The following is a 16,224-nucleotide window of genomic DNA, read 5'->3' on the forward strand; positions in this document are numbered from 1 at the left end:
TGAATGAGTCTGACACTACATTATCCCTAAGACGGTTACGTTCAAAACCTGAGCAGTTTCGGTAAGGGTAGGTCCGAAGACCCACCCCAAACCCTACTAAACCATACGGCGGGTGTATAGGTGAGATGTTACCAATTGAGTATTTTGCTGAATGAAAGAATTTTGCTTTCTGTTCCAGACACTTACAATCTTAGATGTTTTCCCTATTTTCTTTTCTTTCATTTATTTTCTTTTCTTTCAAATATGAATTCTGTTTCATAAAGAAAATAGTTTTCTTTCAATTCAAGATGGATCGTTAAAATTCAGAGTGGAACCGTAGCAATGCACTTTCCCGATTGATCGATATAATTTGTGAAGCTCGTTTTCCTTTTGAGTGGCTTAGATTACTAAGATGAGAGGGAGAGGGGAATAGAACCACCTTAAGATATTCCATTGTTGATAAAGCCATTAAAAAAATTTAAATAAGGAACAAAAACATACAGAAGGTTTAAGAACTGAATAAGAGAGAATCCCTACTTCACTGTGTTGGGCAGCAACATCAATGTGTTACAACAACTATTGCTTCTGGGAGCACCAAAATCTCTGTCATCAGTACGTTTAGCAGGAGGGATATTCTATCCCGACCAAACTTAGTTGGAAGTAAGTCTTCATGTCCAGATTAAGTTTTCATATTTGGATGGCTCAACCTCTGCAAAGGGGGAGGGGCTCCTTAAATGACAGTCCACAGGACTTGTAGAAAAAAAGGGTGGTTGGATGTCAAACAAATTTGATGGAAAGTATTAGAAGAATAATTGTATAGTAAAAAGGTAAACAAAAAACAGCACAGCGTCAAATCTTTCTGAAATCTGTGTCAGATCCAACTTTTGTGGGGAAGGAGGAAGGGATCACAAAAATGGGTTGACAAAGGCAAAAATAACTTGATGGGGAAAAAATTAAGACTAGTGTCTTTGCTTTTGCGTTTGCTTTTTCGAATGTCAGATCCCACCTCTCTGGGCGATATGAAAGGGGAGTGTGACTTAAATTCTTGTAATCGTAGTATCTACCAGAATAGGTATTATGACTTGAGAAATGTGTCAAAAGTGGAAGCTGATTTCGAAGTTTTGGCTTTAGGGAGTCCAAATCAGGACTGTCATTCCTTGGAATTATCCTCAAGAACATCAAAGTTCCGTCATGAGTTTGGGATCTTGGGGACAGCATATATTAAGAATTACCCTCAAAAGGCAATAGCGAATTATTATTATCAAATATCTTAGGTCCTTCTTTTATCAAAACTATAGGATCAGGGTATCGTAGTTGCAAGCAAGCTGTTGCGAAATAGTTGCAGACCTAGTTGCAGCAAGCTGCTACTACGTGTAGTTGCTGGAACCTAGTAAAGAGCGAGCCAAAACACACAGTAACCGATAGTTTAAAAGTGCATTTTCTAACGGCCAAACGGAACACGTTCCATAACTGTAAAAGCCTATTGTACTTACAACATTGAAAATAAAAACAAAAATAACAGTGAAATAAAATCTTGAACTGTTGAGCTTCCAGCAATTAATATAATTAAATTTCAAATATTCATTTTAGCTTTAATAGTTCTTTCCAAGGACTGTTCAATACACATATAGTTTTCATTCAAGCACAGATGACGCAGTTGACTTTAGAGTTTCACAGTTAGGAAAGAGGACAATAGCCACTCTTGTTTGAAGTGATTTTTGCTCATATTACGTTTACGGCCCGTCAATTCTAGTTAGCTAGCACTTTTAATCCACAAGCTAACACAAAAATGGTAGCTAATATTGTTAGTTAACAATTGGACGGTGGGAAAAAATGATATAGTTTTTGCCCTCACGAGAGCTTCAGCCACAACATAACAACAAGAAGTTTAATAACCAGGACCTTCAGAACAGAAACGAATTTTATGCTGTTTACTCTTATTTCTCTTAAGCTACTACAAATATTGATACCCAGCTTTATTTTTCCAATTCCATTTAAATTTTTCTTACGACAAGTTGAAAGTAAAAACAAACAAAAATTATTGCTCCGCCACCAATCAAACCTATCTATAGAACTAGTGTAAATAAACTGATAGATGATATTTCCCTTAGTTTTAAGGATTATGCAAAACAAATACTTTACAAAAAAGGAACAAAAAAAGTGTGGAATTTTTTTCGACCGTAGAAAAACATAATTAGAATATTATACAGCATAAAAATAAAGTTTTCCTTGTTCTTTTGCTTAAGTTATGTGTTTTCAGTAAAACGGTTGTTTTGCGTAATCCTACAAACGCAGGGAATGTTGCACAGGTTGCGCAGCAATAAGTTTTGTTCGTCATAGGTTTTAAATTTACTCATTGCTTCTACCAGATAAACTGTGATATTTTTTTTTTTTATTATCTACCTAAAGAGGTTTTTGGATCGAAATCAAACAAAGTCATAAGTAACAATTAATCTCCTACATGGCCTTTCAGAATCCAGGACTTTTTCGACCACTGTGGGGGAGGAACCATGAACTAGGTTCGTAGCGATGCCACTTAATACTCTGCAATTAATCCGACTGCTTTTGAAGGAGGAGTGGAGGCATCTTAATCTCTTTAGCAATCTAGTTACGAGACGGGCCCGCATAATTTATTCGATAGAGCCAGATAAGCCGTAGTTACGGTATCGAATGTCATCAGAAGGGCTACGTGCTGAAGGTCTGTAGACGATGGCGCGGTACACGCATTATTTCTACTCTAAGTCATTTACTAAAATCGGGAGACATGCAAACAACGTGAGGGACAGATCGCCTAGGATTTAAAAACAACGAAACACTAAAAAATTACGCAAAAAACCACCCACGATAAAACAAAATGAGCACTTGAAAGAGTACGAAGTGATTCTAGATAAAGTAACAGTCTAATTGCTGAAACGACTAGCTTCCTGAATAAGATTTATTACTTTGATGTGAACCTTATAAACCGGCTTCAAGAACGAACTAAAAGTTGGCACCCATATAATGCATATAACAAAAACATATCGCAGGATGAAAAGGTGCAATATCCGTTTCAAAATTAACCAAAGAGAAATATATCCCTTTAAGTACTGAATTATGAAATCGATAGGAAAAAAAAATATTTGAAGGATTTTTCTAGATGGAAAAAAATCACTGAACTCGAATATGGAGTCACATTTTCGGTATCTGGTACAGGGTTCGACATCCGTCATGTCCTTTTAACAGGACATCCAAAGGGTAGGCTGTGTAGGTATTTTTCATGGAGGAGTACCTTCGGCTTCCAGAGATAATGGTCTACCAGGGCGCCTTCGGGGTGTGTCGGAGTATCCGAGAGAGCATGCAATGAAGGTTTTGAACTTCAGTAGAAGCATTGGTTTTTCATTGGACTGCCAGCAGTGACGATGATAAATTAGCCAGGCATTGACTACTGCACTGTCAAGAATGTAGTAGAATATGCGCATATACCACTTTCTTGCCTTCAGGTTTGAGGGATAGAGCTCAATAAGCATATCAGCCTAGTCCACACCATCCATGTACTTGTTGTACTCTTTGATCACTGCGGGCCTTTTGATTTCCACGTATTTCTTCTCGGACAAGTCCCAACGTCTACAGGTATCCTTGGGCTCAATTGCAACGTAGTTTGACACAAGCGTGACCACTTAGTTATCATACCAGCGCACCAAGCAAACTTCTGTCAATTCTTCAACTCTCCACTCGACGTGTCCCATACGAAACCGTTTCATTTCCTTTTCTTCCGTCAGTTCGCATCCTGAAAGACGATTCTGACGAATAGTCCCAACGCAATCATATCCAATCTCCTTCAGATGAACGACAAGGTCTACGGTCGAAAACCAGTTGTCGAAAAATATCTTGGGCCCTGCTTTGGGTTCCAGGGATCTCAAGAGCTCATAACAACATCTCCACCAAGACCGAAGGGCCCAGCTTCCACATTTCCTGGACCTTGGTAAATTTCGATGTCATACATGCTCCCACTACTTCCAGATTGAGTAAACACTTTGAGCCTTGTGCGGCTTGTTTCGGAGATACAGCCGTATAACAGATCTTTCCTTAAATGGGATAATCTGTTCATTGATACTTTGTCTTTCTTCAGGCTCAGTTCTCATCAAATTTTCAATCAGCAGGTCAACTGTGGGCCTCACCTTGAACAAACGATCACGTCCAGGATCGGTTTTTGGCTTGCACTTACTGTTGTCATTGAAGTGCAAGTACCATCGAATCAATGTGAAACGGTCTCGGGCATCTTTCTAGAGACGAAGTATAGTTCAGCTCCTTCTCCAAGTAGAGCTTGTAGCTAGGCAATATTATTATTCCCATGTAGAGTTATTGAAAGGTAAGAGTAAATCTCTTGTTTTGTGACATCGATGAATTTGTTGTCCTTCGTCACTGCATAGCGATTCGTCCCTAACAATATCTTTTCAGTCATTTCATCAGAGAAAAACATAGAAAAATATTCGGCTGGGGACATGGACTCTGTTGTTGGGGGAGTATATGCACATATAAACTGCTGATATTCAATATAAGGTTCGAAATCCTTGTAACCCCACTTGAATTCGCCCCTATTTCGTCAGTTTACCTTTTTAGCTGAAGATTGCTGATGTTCAGTTGCCCTGTCAGAGCTAGTAGAGGGCAAAGAGCTAGTAGAGGGCCCAGGTTCTTCAAGATCATGGGACTCAAAACAGTTATCGGGAGGAAGGCTGTCTCACATCGGTTCCAGCTGCGTTAACTCGTAGAAGTCGGTTAGTTCGGGGTTCAGCGGTAAATACTGGCTATCACTCTCGTCATCACCAGAATCTGAGAGATCCGACATCTCGGAAACATCTCCATCTTGTAGTTCCATAAACATTTCTATGGCTTGTTCTGGTTCAAAATTTCGCCGAGCGCGCAAGTTTCGTGACTTCTTCAATGCCTTCTCAAACTTGTCACCCATCTTGAAATATACTTTGGATATACATTCGTTAAAACGTATTCAATTATGTGAAATATACTTATTATTTCCTCCAATGTTCTTTCATGCAACAGCCGTCAAGTTGTTAACCCCTAACGGACGGATGTCCTTTCAAAAATACAGATAGTCAGAAATTAGTTCATACACCAGAATTGTTACCGTTGGATACTAGCCTCTTATCAAATTCTAATTTAACACTAACTAACTACACTAAGATTTTTTTCTAGAAGATTTTTTTCTAGAATTTTTGACCTAACCTAATATTTTAATCAGTATCCACCTTTCACCCCTTTCTGGACCTCTCTCACCAATTTTGGCTTAGCAACTGAACCGAGTGTCACACCGCCTTGTGCGAGATCTTGTTCGACGCGTCTTGAACTGCTGAATCATATAAGCGATGATATACACCGATTGAAACCACACACGAGTCATTGCTACCAATCAAAATGTGCTTCTCCTTTTAAAGGACATCCGGACTTAAAGGGATATAGAAGCTAATTCAGAACACTTTGCATACCTTCATTTTATTCAGAGTTTAGCATCAAACAACACAAGCCGTATCGCAATTTCGTCAAAATCCTGGGGGGAGGGGCAATTGGAGCCGGTTTTCCCAAGTCAAGTGAAAATGACAGCGAAAAATAAAAAATGAAAAATGAAAAATGAGCCATATAGTACCATAAAGGCAAAGGTATACTAAAGAAAACAGATCTGTTTCTGTGGAGGCTTGAATTATGTAGGTCTACCTTAGTCTGATAATATTTTCGAAGACGCTAAGTTTCAGCAACCTCAACTAAACTACGTATTATCTCTTACAACACAGGAGAAAAAAAAAAGAGAAAAACTAATCTAATTAATGATACTTGCGCAAAACGGAATAAAATAATTGCTGAAGCGATTCGTTCTGCATCTTACTGGCTCGAACTTATTCATGTGTCGAGTATTGGGCTTGGGGGCAATAGAGAAGGCAACAACGTACTGCGTTTTTCAGTAGCGAGGAGCGATGGTCCAAATTTGGACATGAGATGGAATCTCCTTTCTCTCAGCGTTGGTATTTTCAACGTTGCAGTTGCATACGTGTCATATTTGAGGCCCAGTATGATTTTTATCGCTCGTTCTTGAACAGCCTGGAGATCGTCACTAAAGTAGTCAATATTTTGAACCAGTGGTCCCCAAACAGGACACGCATATAGTAGCAAAGGATAGTTGCCCTTCTTCACAAGGTTAGAAACATGGTAGCTGAAAGAACAGTCAGTCAGTACTGAAAGTCATACCAAGAATAATTAAGTTGAAGTGGAAGGGAACCAGGGTTCAGGACAAGCTACGTCCTTTTTAAGCAGATTAAAACGCATCACTTTTGTTTTATTGACGTTAATTTGAAGTCCATAATTCTTGTGCTGATCAGTGAAACTGTTTTTCAATTCACCTTGCTTGGGATTTATCCACGAGAAATTTGAGCAAGGTGGACAGATCATTGACGTATTTAATGCGATCATCAAAGTCAACAAGAACGTAGTTGATCACAGACAAGAAAAGTGAGGCAGCCAGCTTGCTACCATGGGGAGCACCACACGTTATTTCAGCCCATTCAGAGTTGTGATCTCTGGAAAAAAGCGTATAGACACACTGGTGACAGCTACTGAGGAAATCGACTATCAACAGCAGGGTCTGTTTTCTATCCTTCATTTGTTTCAGGTTTTATACAGCGGCCATATGGCGGCTTAAATCAAACGCTTACTGTAATCAACGAGCAGAAGGTCTAGTATGGTGTTTCCCCTGTCAAGCCATTCAGTTACCGTGCGATGAGATGCACAAGATAATGGATAGGGCTGATTGCTTTCAAACAGTCATACTGGAAAGGGTTTAGGGAAGGGTTGATTTGCGTCAGGAGTTCACGATTCATTTAGGATTCAATGACCTTGGCTAGATTTGGAGTTTTTGATACTGGACGGAGTTGTTCACATGATTTCAGGCCCTTCACTGTAAGTGTAACCCGAACGGTTCTAGACATTTACCCCCCCCCCCCTCCGCAGGGCTACGCCCCCGGAAAATACTCCCCCGGTAAATACCCCCCCCCCCGGAAAATACTATCCCGTGGAAAAAAAGGCCTTCCCCAATTTAGAATTTTATTTGAGTTTTTTCCGTAGGAGGAAGGAATTTTGGTACTTGTGTAATACGTCACTCACTCAAGTTTACGCTGTGTAAAACTCGACACAAACCGGTTTCTTCGTTAGTTTCTTTCAGCTTAGCGTAAACCAAAACAAAGACAAGTGATAGAATAAACGGAAACTAAATAATTTGGTCTATATATTTGCACATAAGGGGGGTCATTTTGAAGTCAGAAAACAATTCTTACTTCATAATATGCAGAATAATAGTACCTAACATATTTTGAATACAGACCCGCTATATTATACCCCCTCCCCTAATGTGCAAATATATAGCCCAATCTTGTTTCTAAAGAAACGACGAAAGTAACGAAGAAACCGGTTTGTTCTGTAGTTTTACACATTGTAAACTTGAGTGAGTGGCGTATAATACACAAGTTCTGAAATTTTTCATGGAGAGAGCCAAATTTTCCGATATTATTTAAAACGATCAGAAATTAAATTAAAAAGAAAAAACAAGTAAAGAGCATCATCAAAACGTAAATCGAACAGAAATTTTTACGTGTTACGTATATGAAAGGAGTTGCCTCTTCCACAAGACCTTGCAACCCCTTTCATATTCGAAATAATTTCTGTTCATTTTAAGATATGATGTTGTTCCTTGCTTTCAGTTGAAAAACTAGCTTTTTTAAAAATTTAATTTCTGATCATTTTAAAATAAAACCGGAAAATCCGGCTCTCTCTCCATGAAAAATTCCGGTACTTGTGTACTATACGCCACTCACTCAAGCTTAAAATATATAAAACTCGAGAAATTATGGTTTAAATTCCTTAGTTATTCAAGGCTTGTCGCTGTTGCTTACCACAACTGTTTTAGTAGAGAAATATTCACGGAATTTCTGCAGGAACAGAAAAGTTAGTGACTCGACTTTGAGGATGATGTCTGTTAATGAAAAAATTTTGTCAAAGTCGAATGTTCCTATCTATTTCCCGAAAGAACAGATAGACTCCTTAGTCATGGGGCAGGTTGTAAACTTTTTCTTATTTGGTCGGGGGAAAGCAGAATTAGCTTGCCAAAGAATGATGAAGTCGTCAGAGCTATGTAGAGAACCAAGGGAACGTGGAAGGGAGGGGGGTAATAGTCAGAAAGGTTAGTAAGTATGGGACCTAGTGTACTATCACTCTGGAGGGTGGGAATTTCCACAACTTGCTGCAAGTCGAGCATGCTGGACCCCATTGTTTGTGAGTTTGATTAAAATTACCGGTAACTAAGAACGCAGAAGTAGCGTACTGACGGCGTATATGGTCAATAAACGTTTGTATCAGGTCTTTCCTGTTCTTGGCAATTTCAGGATAGTACATAACTGCGAGTATAAGACATGAAAATCATCTTGCATGGTTTGTCTGGTCAAATGTACACTCCAACATCTCCACCGCGAGGCTGCAAGCCTAAATCACGTCTTGTATTAAAAAAGTTCGTATAGCCGTTTATACGGCCAGTTTCGTCAGTAATGTCCCAGCATTCAGTAACAGCTGTAATCGGGGAACTCGTCTATTAGATAATAACTTCTAGCTCGTCTACCTTGTTGTTTGGAGACCTCGTGTTACATAGACGCAATTGCTGTTAATACTTCAGGTTTCAGGTAAGGTGGGTCTGAAGGAGTCACTATGACTGGTTCTTCATACCATGTAATAGCGGATGCGGAATCTCTTACGGAGGCTTATATTGAACCGCCGTTAGCATCCGAGGTCTCTTACTTCCATGACGTTTTATTCTGTTCTCTTAAATCTGGATGGGAATCAGTTTTCGAATCAGAAGTTTTTCCAATATTAAAATCTGTACAACAACCAGGAAGGTGCTTGACGAAAATATCCAGAAATCAGAATTTTTTCATGAGATTTATTCAAAGATCAGGGTTTCGTTCAGAACACCAAATTTTTCACGCGACCATTGCAGTAAAAAATACGACACTTCCGGGAAAAAACTGACATTTTGGAAGTTCTGGTGTGTAACTTTTCTAAAAGATACTGCATTTTTGAACTAAAGTAGGGCAAGTAGAAAAAACCGGGTGGTTTGTCAGACACCATAAATCAATACAATAAGGTGACCAATAAGATATCGATGCAATATGATAAATAATAACATACACGAGACGTATAAATTCGAAGTCTGGGTATATGAAAACTGTTTTAATTTTGAATACCAATGGAGACTTTTCAAGATAAAAAGAATAATACTGTGTAACTTCGTCTGGGTAAGCTTGCTTTTCATTAGATGTTAATGCAAGAATAGTTTTATAAGTTTTTTTTTTTAATCTTCCAATATTTCCCGAGTTGCTTGTGTTGTGTGCAACCATAATACTCAATTAGACAGAGGTATTTACAATATGGAAACAACTTCAAGCAGATTTTAGCTGCATCATTCTTTGGGTAAGGTTTTCGACTGAGAAAAAGTTTGCATTCATTTTGTTATTCGAAGAATTTTCTCCGAAATGTTTAAGAAAGTTTAGACACAATAAATCTTTACGATCAGCTCTAAAACAGACAGAAGTTTAAATTATTTGAACACTTTCTTTTTATAGTTCTCCGTATAAAATATAGTGGCCAATACTGTACTTGAGCGTACTTGAAGGCTATTAATTTATCATGTAAAGTCTTTTCTATGCATTCCTGGATTTGAGATTTATTACAATACAAGGGGTCAACGCTTCGCAATAGGTCACTTTGGAGGTGTTTTGAGGAGGCAGCTGTGAAATTATTCAATAGAGATATACATTACCCTTCATCTGAGGAAATTTCTGAAAGGATCCCTACCAGGGTGTGGCGAAGCGAGAAAATATCGTTACCTTGATCAGATCGATTAATTCCATCAGGAGACTTGCGGGCTCCTTCATAATAGAACTAATTGCTTAGAAGAAATAGCTTCCTTCGGATATTATTCGTCCGATCGAGCAAACTTCCAGTAATACACAGAGGGCCATCACCAAAGTGTTTAAGAGGAGATTCAATCGTTTGTTATTCCAGAAAAAAAAACTAAGACTGTATGTCATCATTATCGATGAAACTTTGAAACTTGCAATGATTCGTAATACTTCAGAGAAAATATTTTTGGCTTTTTGACCATGAAAAAAAGCCTTACAATTATTATTTAATATGTTTTTAGGCTGTGTCTGAGTTAGAACTACACGTTAGATAGGAACCTGCTTATGTTCATTTGCATTTAGGTTAGACCCAAGGCCACTAAAAATAGCTGAACTCCCCTTCAACCCATTTTCATCAATACCCTATATCATGTTGTAACAGCGACTATGATCAAACCATTCATTGTAATGAACCGTAAGAGGACAGTCCTTGACAATAGAAATAAAACTCGAAGAAAAACAAGATTTTGATAACAAATAGGTCAAAAGAACCTGCCACTGAAAAGTGACTCCAAATATAAAAATCCATTAAAATTTGATCCAAGCAGCCCGTCAAAAATATTAGCATAAAAACAGTTGCATAATTTTATAAAAGGGACAAAACATCCCTCAAAAAGAGGGCAATCTTTATGAAAATTACATTGTATAATTCATCATGTCCGAAAAGCCTTGATAGGAAGAGGCGTCAAGCCTTATGTTGCATAATTGCAGATTACCCACAAGGAGGGATATTAGTTTTTTTTTTTCTTTGGAAGGGACCTGAAGACTAAAAAGATCAGATTTGGGCCCAAGTTTTCGATACTTTCTATAACAGAGTGAGGAAATGAGGGGATTTAATGGGTGACCCATAATATTGTGTGAAGGAGATTGATCTAAATGAAAGCATTCATTCTTGAGGCACTGTCATAGTGTCGTGCCTTGGGTCGTATGCAACATAGTATCATGTTTCTTACCTCGGTCGTCGGAAGAGGTACGAGAAGGAGTCGAGCCGGCACTTCTTTAAAATATTAGCTTCATTATAATTTTTAAAGCATCGCTTTCAGATCTATTTATCCGAGACACTAGCAGTAATTCGGGGATCCAATATTCTCTGTAGTCATCCGTTGCCGAAGATTCTAAGCATTTCAGTATCAGTGGCTTGAATATTTCAATATTCGGTTCCATATAACATTATTGATCTGACAGTCACTTCATAAATTTGAACTTTGGTGCGGAGATGTCCTTGACGTCCAATCCACAGCTTTACACAACAGGGAGAAAACTGCTGCCACCAATTCCCAGCTGAAACTTATTCACAGCTGCCATATGCAGCAATCGATAAGCTCAGATACGCCTTGTGCTCATTTAACTACACGTTCACCCTCTAGCGAATCAAGGAAAATTCCCAGAGCTCCAGTTGTTCTCAAGTTCATCATGTATTTGTTCTGAGACCAAGAGGGCAGCCTGGCTGACGATTTCTATTAGTAAGATTTTAGTATTTACGACTGAGTCAGCGAGCAGGGCTACATGGTCCCCGTAATCGAGGCCTGTCATAGAAAAATCTGGAGATTCATCGACTCATTGACATGTCCCCGATTTAAGGTTCATTATACATCGATATAAGCACGTATCTCTCAAATCAATGATAAATAAATGTATTTCAGGTAAACCACGGTACATTACTAAAGAAAAAATAGGTCAATAAGCACTATGAAAACCTACATTAGCCTAATAATAAAACTCCATCGCCACCTCGCGATTAATTTATATAGTAGGGATAAAATACCACTTAATAGTCAATAAATAACCCAATTACTACTACAATTGCTACTACTAACAACTCTTCGCAGCACCAAGCCGCCTGAGGAAGACCTGTTTTCCGTTTAGTCTTAGACGGTTGACCGAAAAGGACTCTTCGGCAATCTGTCATCCTTTATCCGCATCTCAACCTTTTTTTCATTATAGCCCTACAAAACGGGAGTGAACCACATGTTTCGTACATCCTACTGTTTGAAATACGGTCAGTCAGCCGGGTACCCGGTTAGTCAGCCGGTACAATAACCCAGTTAATTCTGCTACTCAAGCAAAGAACCAATTTCTGTCGGTTTCTAAATGTTTTTAAGGATCACATCTAAACTTTATTTACAATAGTCCAACTACAATTGATAAGTAATCGTATCACAGGCAGGAGTGTCATTTGGGAGGGAGCATGTTCCCTTTTATGCTTCGAGAAATACAATTTCTGTGACATTTTCATTGAAACATAATTTCTTTTATATATTTTAATAGCAAAAATCAAAAAATGGCAAATTTGCCCCCCTAGATTTTAAAAAATACGTTTCTCCCCTAATTTCTCATAAACTGGTGCAGTGATCGCAGCCTTATTTTTACAAATAAACTTTGTCGCTTACCCTGTACTCCCCAACTTATATTAATAGTGAACAAGCATATAAACTTCACGTGAACTACAAGTAAAATTCCAGCTTCTCAAAAGCAAGGCTATTTTTCAGAGAATAATACTAGTTACTTATGGTCATTAGTCTCAAGATTTATCACTAATGCAGCTAAAGCAGAGTTTCAACATGAATTTAGAAATTTGTTTGTTTTCCAGTACAAGAGAACTAAGGCATGGGTAAAATTTTCCATTAAACATATTTATTGAAAAACCACTTACTGCTTCAGTATTTCCTTTTTCACAAGCACGGTGTAAAGCAGTTGACCCACATTTAGTCCTGTAGTCGAGTAGAGCTCCACCACCAACTAAAGCCATAAGAAGCTGTTGACTTGACTTAGGACTTGTCGCAGCAATCGTAAGAGGAGTTTCTATAATAAAAGAAGAAGATTAAATAACTTTAAGTAGCAAAAAAAAAAACGCTTCAAATCAATATTATGGCCTTAATGACAATGGCAAGTGAGGATACATGATGCATACAAGTTCATCTGTATCTCATTAAATGACTGGTATATACTAATTACATGACTGAAACCTAAATATAGTAGTATAAGTTTGCCAATAACAATTTCAATTAGCCTATTTTGTCAAAGCATTAACCCTTAACTCCCAAAATAGGGACAAAAAAATAGTATAATAAATAGTGAATATTGGTCAATTTAATGTAAAAACAAAATATTGCACAAACTATTGCAATCTCGAGTAATGGAATCTTTAAAATACCAAGGACATTAAAATGAAACTTAGTCGCTTTAAGTGGTTAGCTGGAAACTTTCACAACCATATATATCTAAAAAATAAGATAACAATTTTAAATTGCTCTTTTTTTTAATTAAGAATCTTAAAAAATTTCAAAATTTCAAAAAAAGAAAAAAAAGAAAAAAGACATGAGTGAAAAACGAGGAAAAAATAAAATGAGGATACAGCACAAAACTGCTTAAGAAGGTGTACCGTTTGAAGGAGTAGTTATCTTTGGAAATCAGTAAATGGTTACTATTTAACTTTTACGGACAAAAAGCGTTGGTAAATTTAGCTAACTAGTTTTGCCGATCTATTTTCACGGTTCAACGTGGCAGCAGCGGCGAAATTCTAATACAGCCCTAACAACTTCGTAATTTTGAAAAAAAAAAAAAACAAAGAAGATCTTGGAAAATTGCGGTTTTTAGGTATGAATAGATCTAAGATAGGTTTGGGGGAAAAGTATGTTTTTAATTTCATGCCTTTGATACTTTCGTCTTGAATGGTGGCACAACACTATATGAAGAACTCTGCTCAAGTACAATTATGTAAGAGAACAAATTTATTTAGGGAAGTTTATCTTCTTGGTGGAACTATTCTATTTTTGTTTAAACATATTAATTCCATAAAGTTGAGAAAATATTACTTTTGCGTTATTTCAAATCACTTTGCCGACTGACAATGTATAAAGTTGCGTTGCACTATCTGCAACGTTCCCCAATTTACAGAAATCTAATAAGCGTTATATGTTTCTATAGCATGATCTATGGAAAGTTCAGAATCAACTAAGCACTTGTTAGTTATGCCCAAGAATTAGACAACTGGCGCATGGCAAAATTAAGACAGGACTTATCCGTAAATAAGTAATCGGTGGGAGTGTCAATCGAAATCGAATTTGGCTTTTAATTTAGATGGCTCTAGTCCAACTCTTTCCATTACTACCTCCAATTAGCTTTTCAAGCTCAGAAAGTTTTTCGTAAGTGGGAATATCAGTTTTGTCACATTCAACATAGAAAATCCAATTTCAGGGTTGAGAACTCAAAACTTAATTGCATCTGCCCTTACACGTATAACAGCTTACGCAGATGTGGTACAAGTGTGTGGTAAAAATTTACATCCAATTATATCCAATTTTACATCCAATTAGATATGTTATCTAAAATTAGAAGTCAGCTAACTTAGACTATATAGGCAAGATGTAGACTTAAAGTAATACATACATTAGACTTAAAGAAATCTAATACATATATATGCAAGATGAGTAGAACAAAGAAACAAATTTCTAATACATCACACGAAGAAATAGGGAGCGAAATACTTCTACACAACATAGAAAATCCAATTTCAGGGGTGAGAACTCAAAACTTAATTACATTCTCAGGGGAGGCACGAGCGACTACAAAGTTGATTATAAAGCAATAAAGCTTTGCGGAAGGGGGGATTTGTTAGTCAAAATTTGGCGGAAGTTTCCCGAATTCACCTAAACTAGGCTCAAGGAAAGAAATACTCTACAATAGGGTTCTCTGATACTCTGAATCTGATGATGTGATTTTTGTTGAGATTGTATGACTTTTAGGGGTTGTTTCCCCCTATTTTCTAAAGTAAGGCAAATTTTATCAGGCTCGTAACTTTTGATGGGTAAAACTAAACGTGATGAAACTTAAATATTTAAAATCATCATTAAATGCGATTCTTTTGATGTAGCTATTGGTATAAAAATTCCATTTTTTTTTAGTTTTGGTTACTATTGAGCCGGGTCGCTCCTTACTACAGTTCATTACCACGAACTGTTTGACAAGGTTTATTCCTGAAGCACCTGAAAAAAACTCACGCTTTAGCGTAAAGAGCAGGGCCGAGGGATCCAGCTGTCTTCTCACATTCATGATAGTTCATGTGCATTTTCATTTTTAATGTTGCTCTTAACGTTCGTTTGAAAAACGTGTTTTTTTATTTGATATTTTTTCGTTTTAATATCATTCAGGGAGTTGGCCATTCGATATATATAATGTGCAAAAATCAATCTTTCTTACTGGAGTAACTATTTTAACTTTTGGAGTAAAAAAAAAAAAAAAAAAAGCCAAACGATCTGACTGTCTGGCTGGAAAAAATCTCTGGCAAGTCGTTGTGTAGAAAAAACTTATCTACATATTTTTGAAGCCATTGATTGGGGTTTTTGTTTTGGTTTTTTATCAGATTTGACCGACTCGTCGTCCAAAAGTATTTCCAGAGTACCCTGCGTAGCTCTAGCTTATTTCGTACTTCTCCATGTAAGATATTTATTAAGATCCATTGTTTCCGGTCTTTTACCTCAGAAACCTATAAAGACCATTCGGGAGAGAATTAGGACTGCGATAGAAACGATATTTGAAATAACGTACGAAAAACTCCTATCGAAAATCATAAAATCGTGGACGAATTTTTCGACTGTTGCCATGACTTAAAAATTATAGATTTACTGCAGAAACTAAAGAACTGGAAAAAAAAATCTTCCCATGCTATTTATTTTCAACCAAAAATTCGTATTCCATATCCATCGTTTGTACAATGATAGCTTCTAACTGCATGCAAATATCGCCAGAGGTAGTGAATAATTTAATGGATTGTAATGGAATTTAATGGATGTTTTAAACAATTCCTCCAAACCTTTAAAAAAAAGTTTTAGCAGCAAGTTCAAAGCAGTAATTTATACTTTAAAAGCGAAATTACTCAAAGATTTCAGTCATTCGTAACTCGAATCGATCAAATCCAAAAAAATGACAAACAACATTCATATAGACGACTTAGATTTTTGCATAAAAATATTCTCGTGCTCAGGCATTTGAGATCCATCCCCCCTCCCCAGTTAATCCCTCAGACTAAGTCCCGTAGCTAAGCCAAGCCTTTAGATTGCAGAAAAAATTCTTTTCAACACTAAACTCCTTATGTTATCCTTATGTTATCACTTATGTTATCCTGGTTCAAACAAGGTGCATCATACCCACTCTTTCTACTAAGACATATCTCTAAAATACTGGCCAATTTGCATAATTTAGGACTCTTGTCCTGTGACTACGTGGCTTATTTCATCCCCAGGGGTATACTATTTGC

At 37.2% G+C, this 16,224-nt stretch overlaps 1 protein-coding gene across 2 annotated transcripts in view; it reads right to left on the reverse strand.

Annotated features, from left to right (window-relative positions):
• Positions 1–16,224, reverse strand: part of LOC136036165 (SH3 and multiple ankyrin repeat domains protein 2-like) — a 148,998-nt gene that overhangs the window by 66,571 nt on the left and 66,203 nt on the right. For both annotated transcript variants that reach the window (XR_010619651.1, XM_065718229.1), the window contains exon 5: positions 12,622–12,770. Coding sequence is in view for 1 of the 2 variants with exons in the window: in XM_065718229.1 (XP_065574301.1) it covers positions 12,622–12,770 (149 nt within the window). In the remaining variant the exon portion in view is untranslated. The remainder of the gene's footprint in view (positions 1–12,621; positions 12,771–16,224) is intronic.

Source organism: Artemia franciscana, chromosome 15, assembly GCF_032884065.1.
Source record: "Artemia franciscana chromosome 15, ASM3288406v1, whole genome shotgun sequence".
Taxonomy (NCBI): Eukaryota; Metazoa; Arthropoda; class Branchiopoda; order Anostraca; family Artemiidae; genus Artemia; species Artemia franciscana.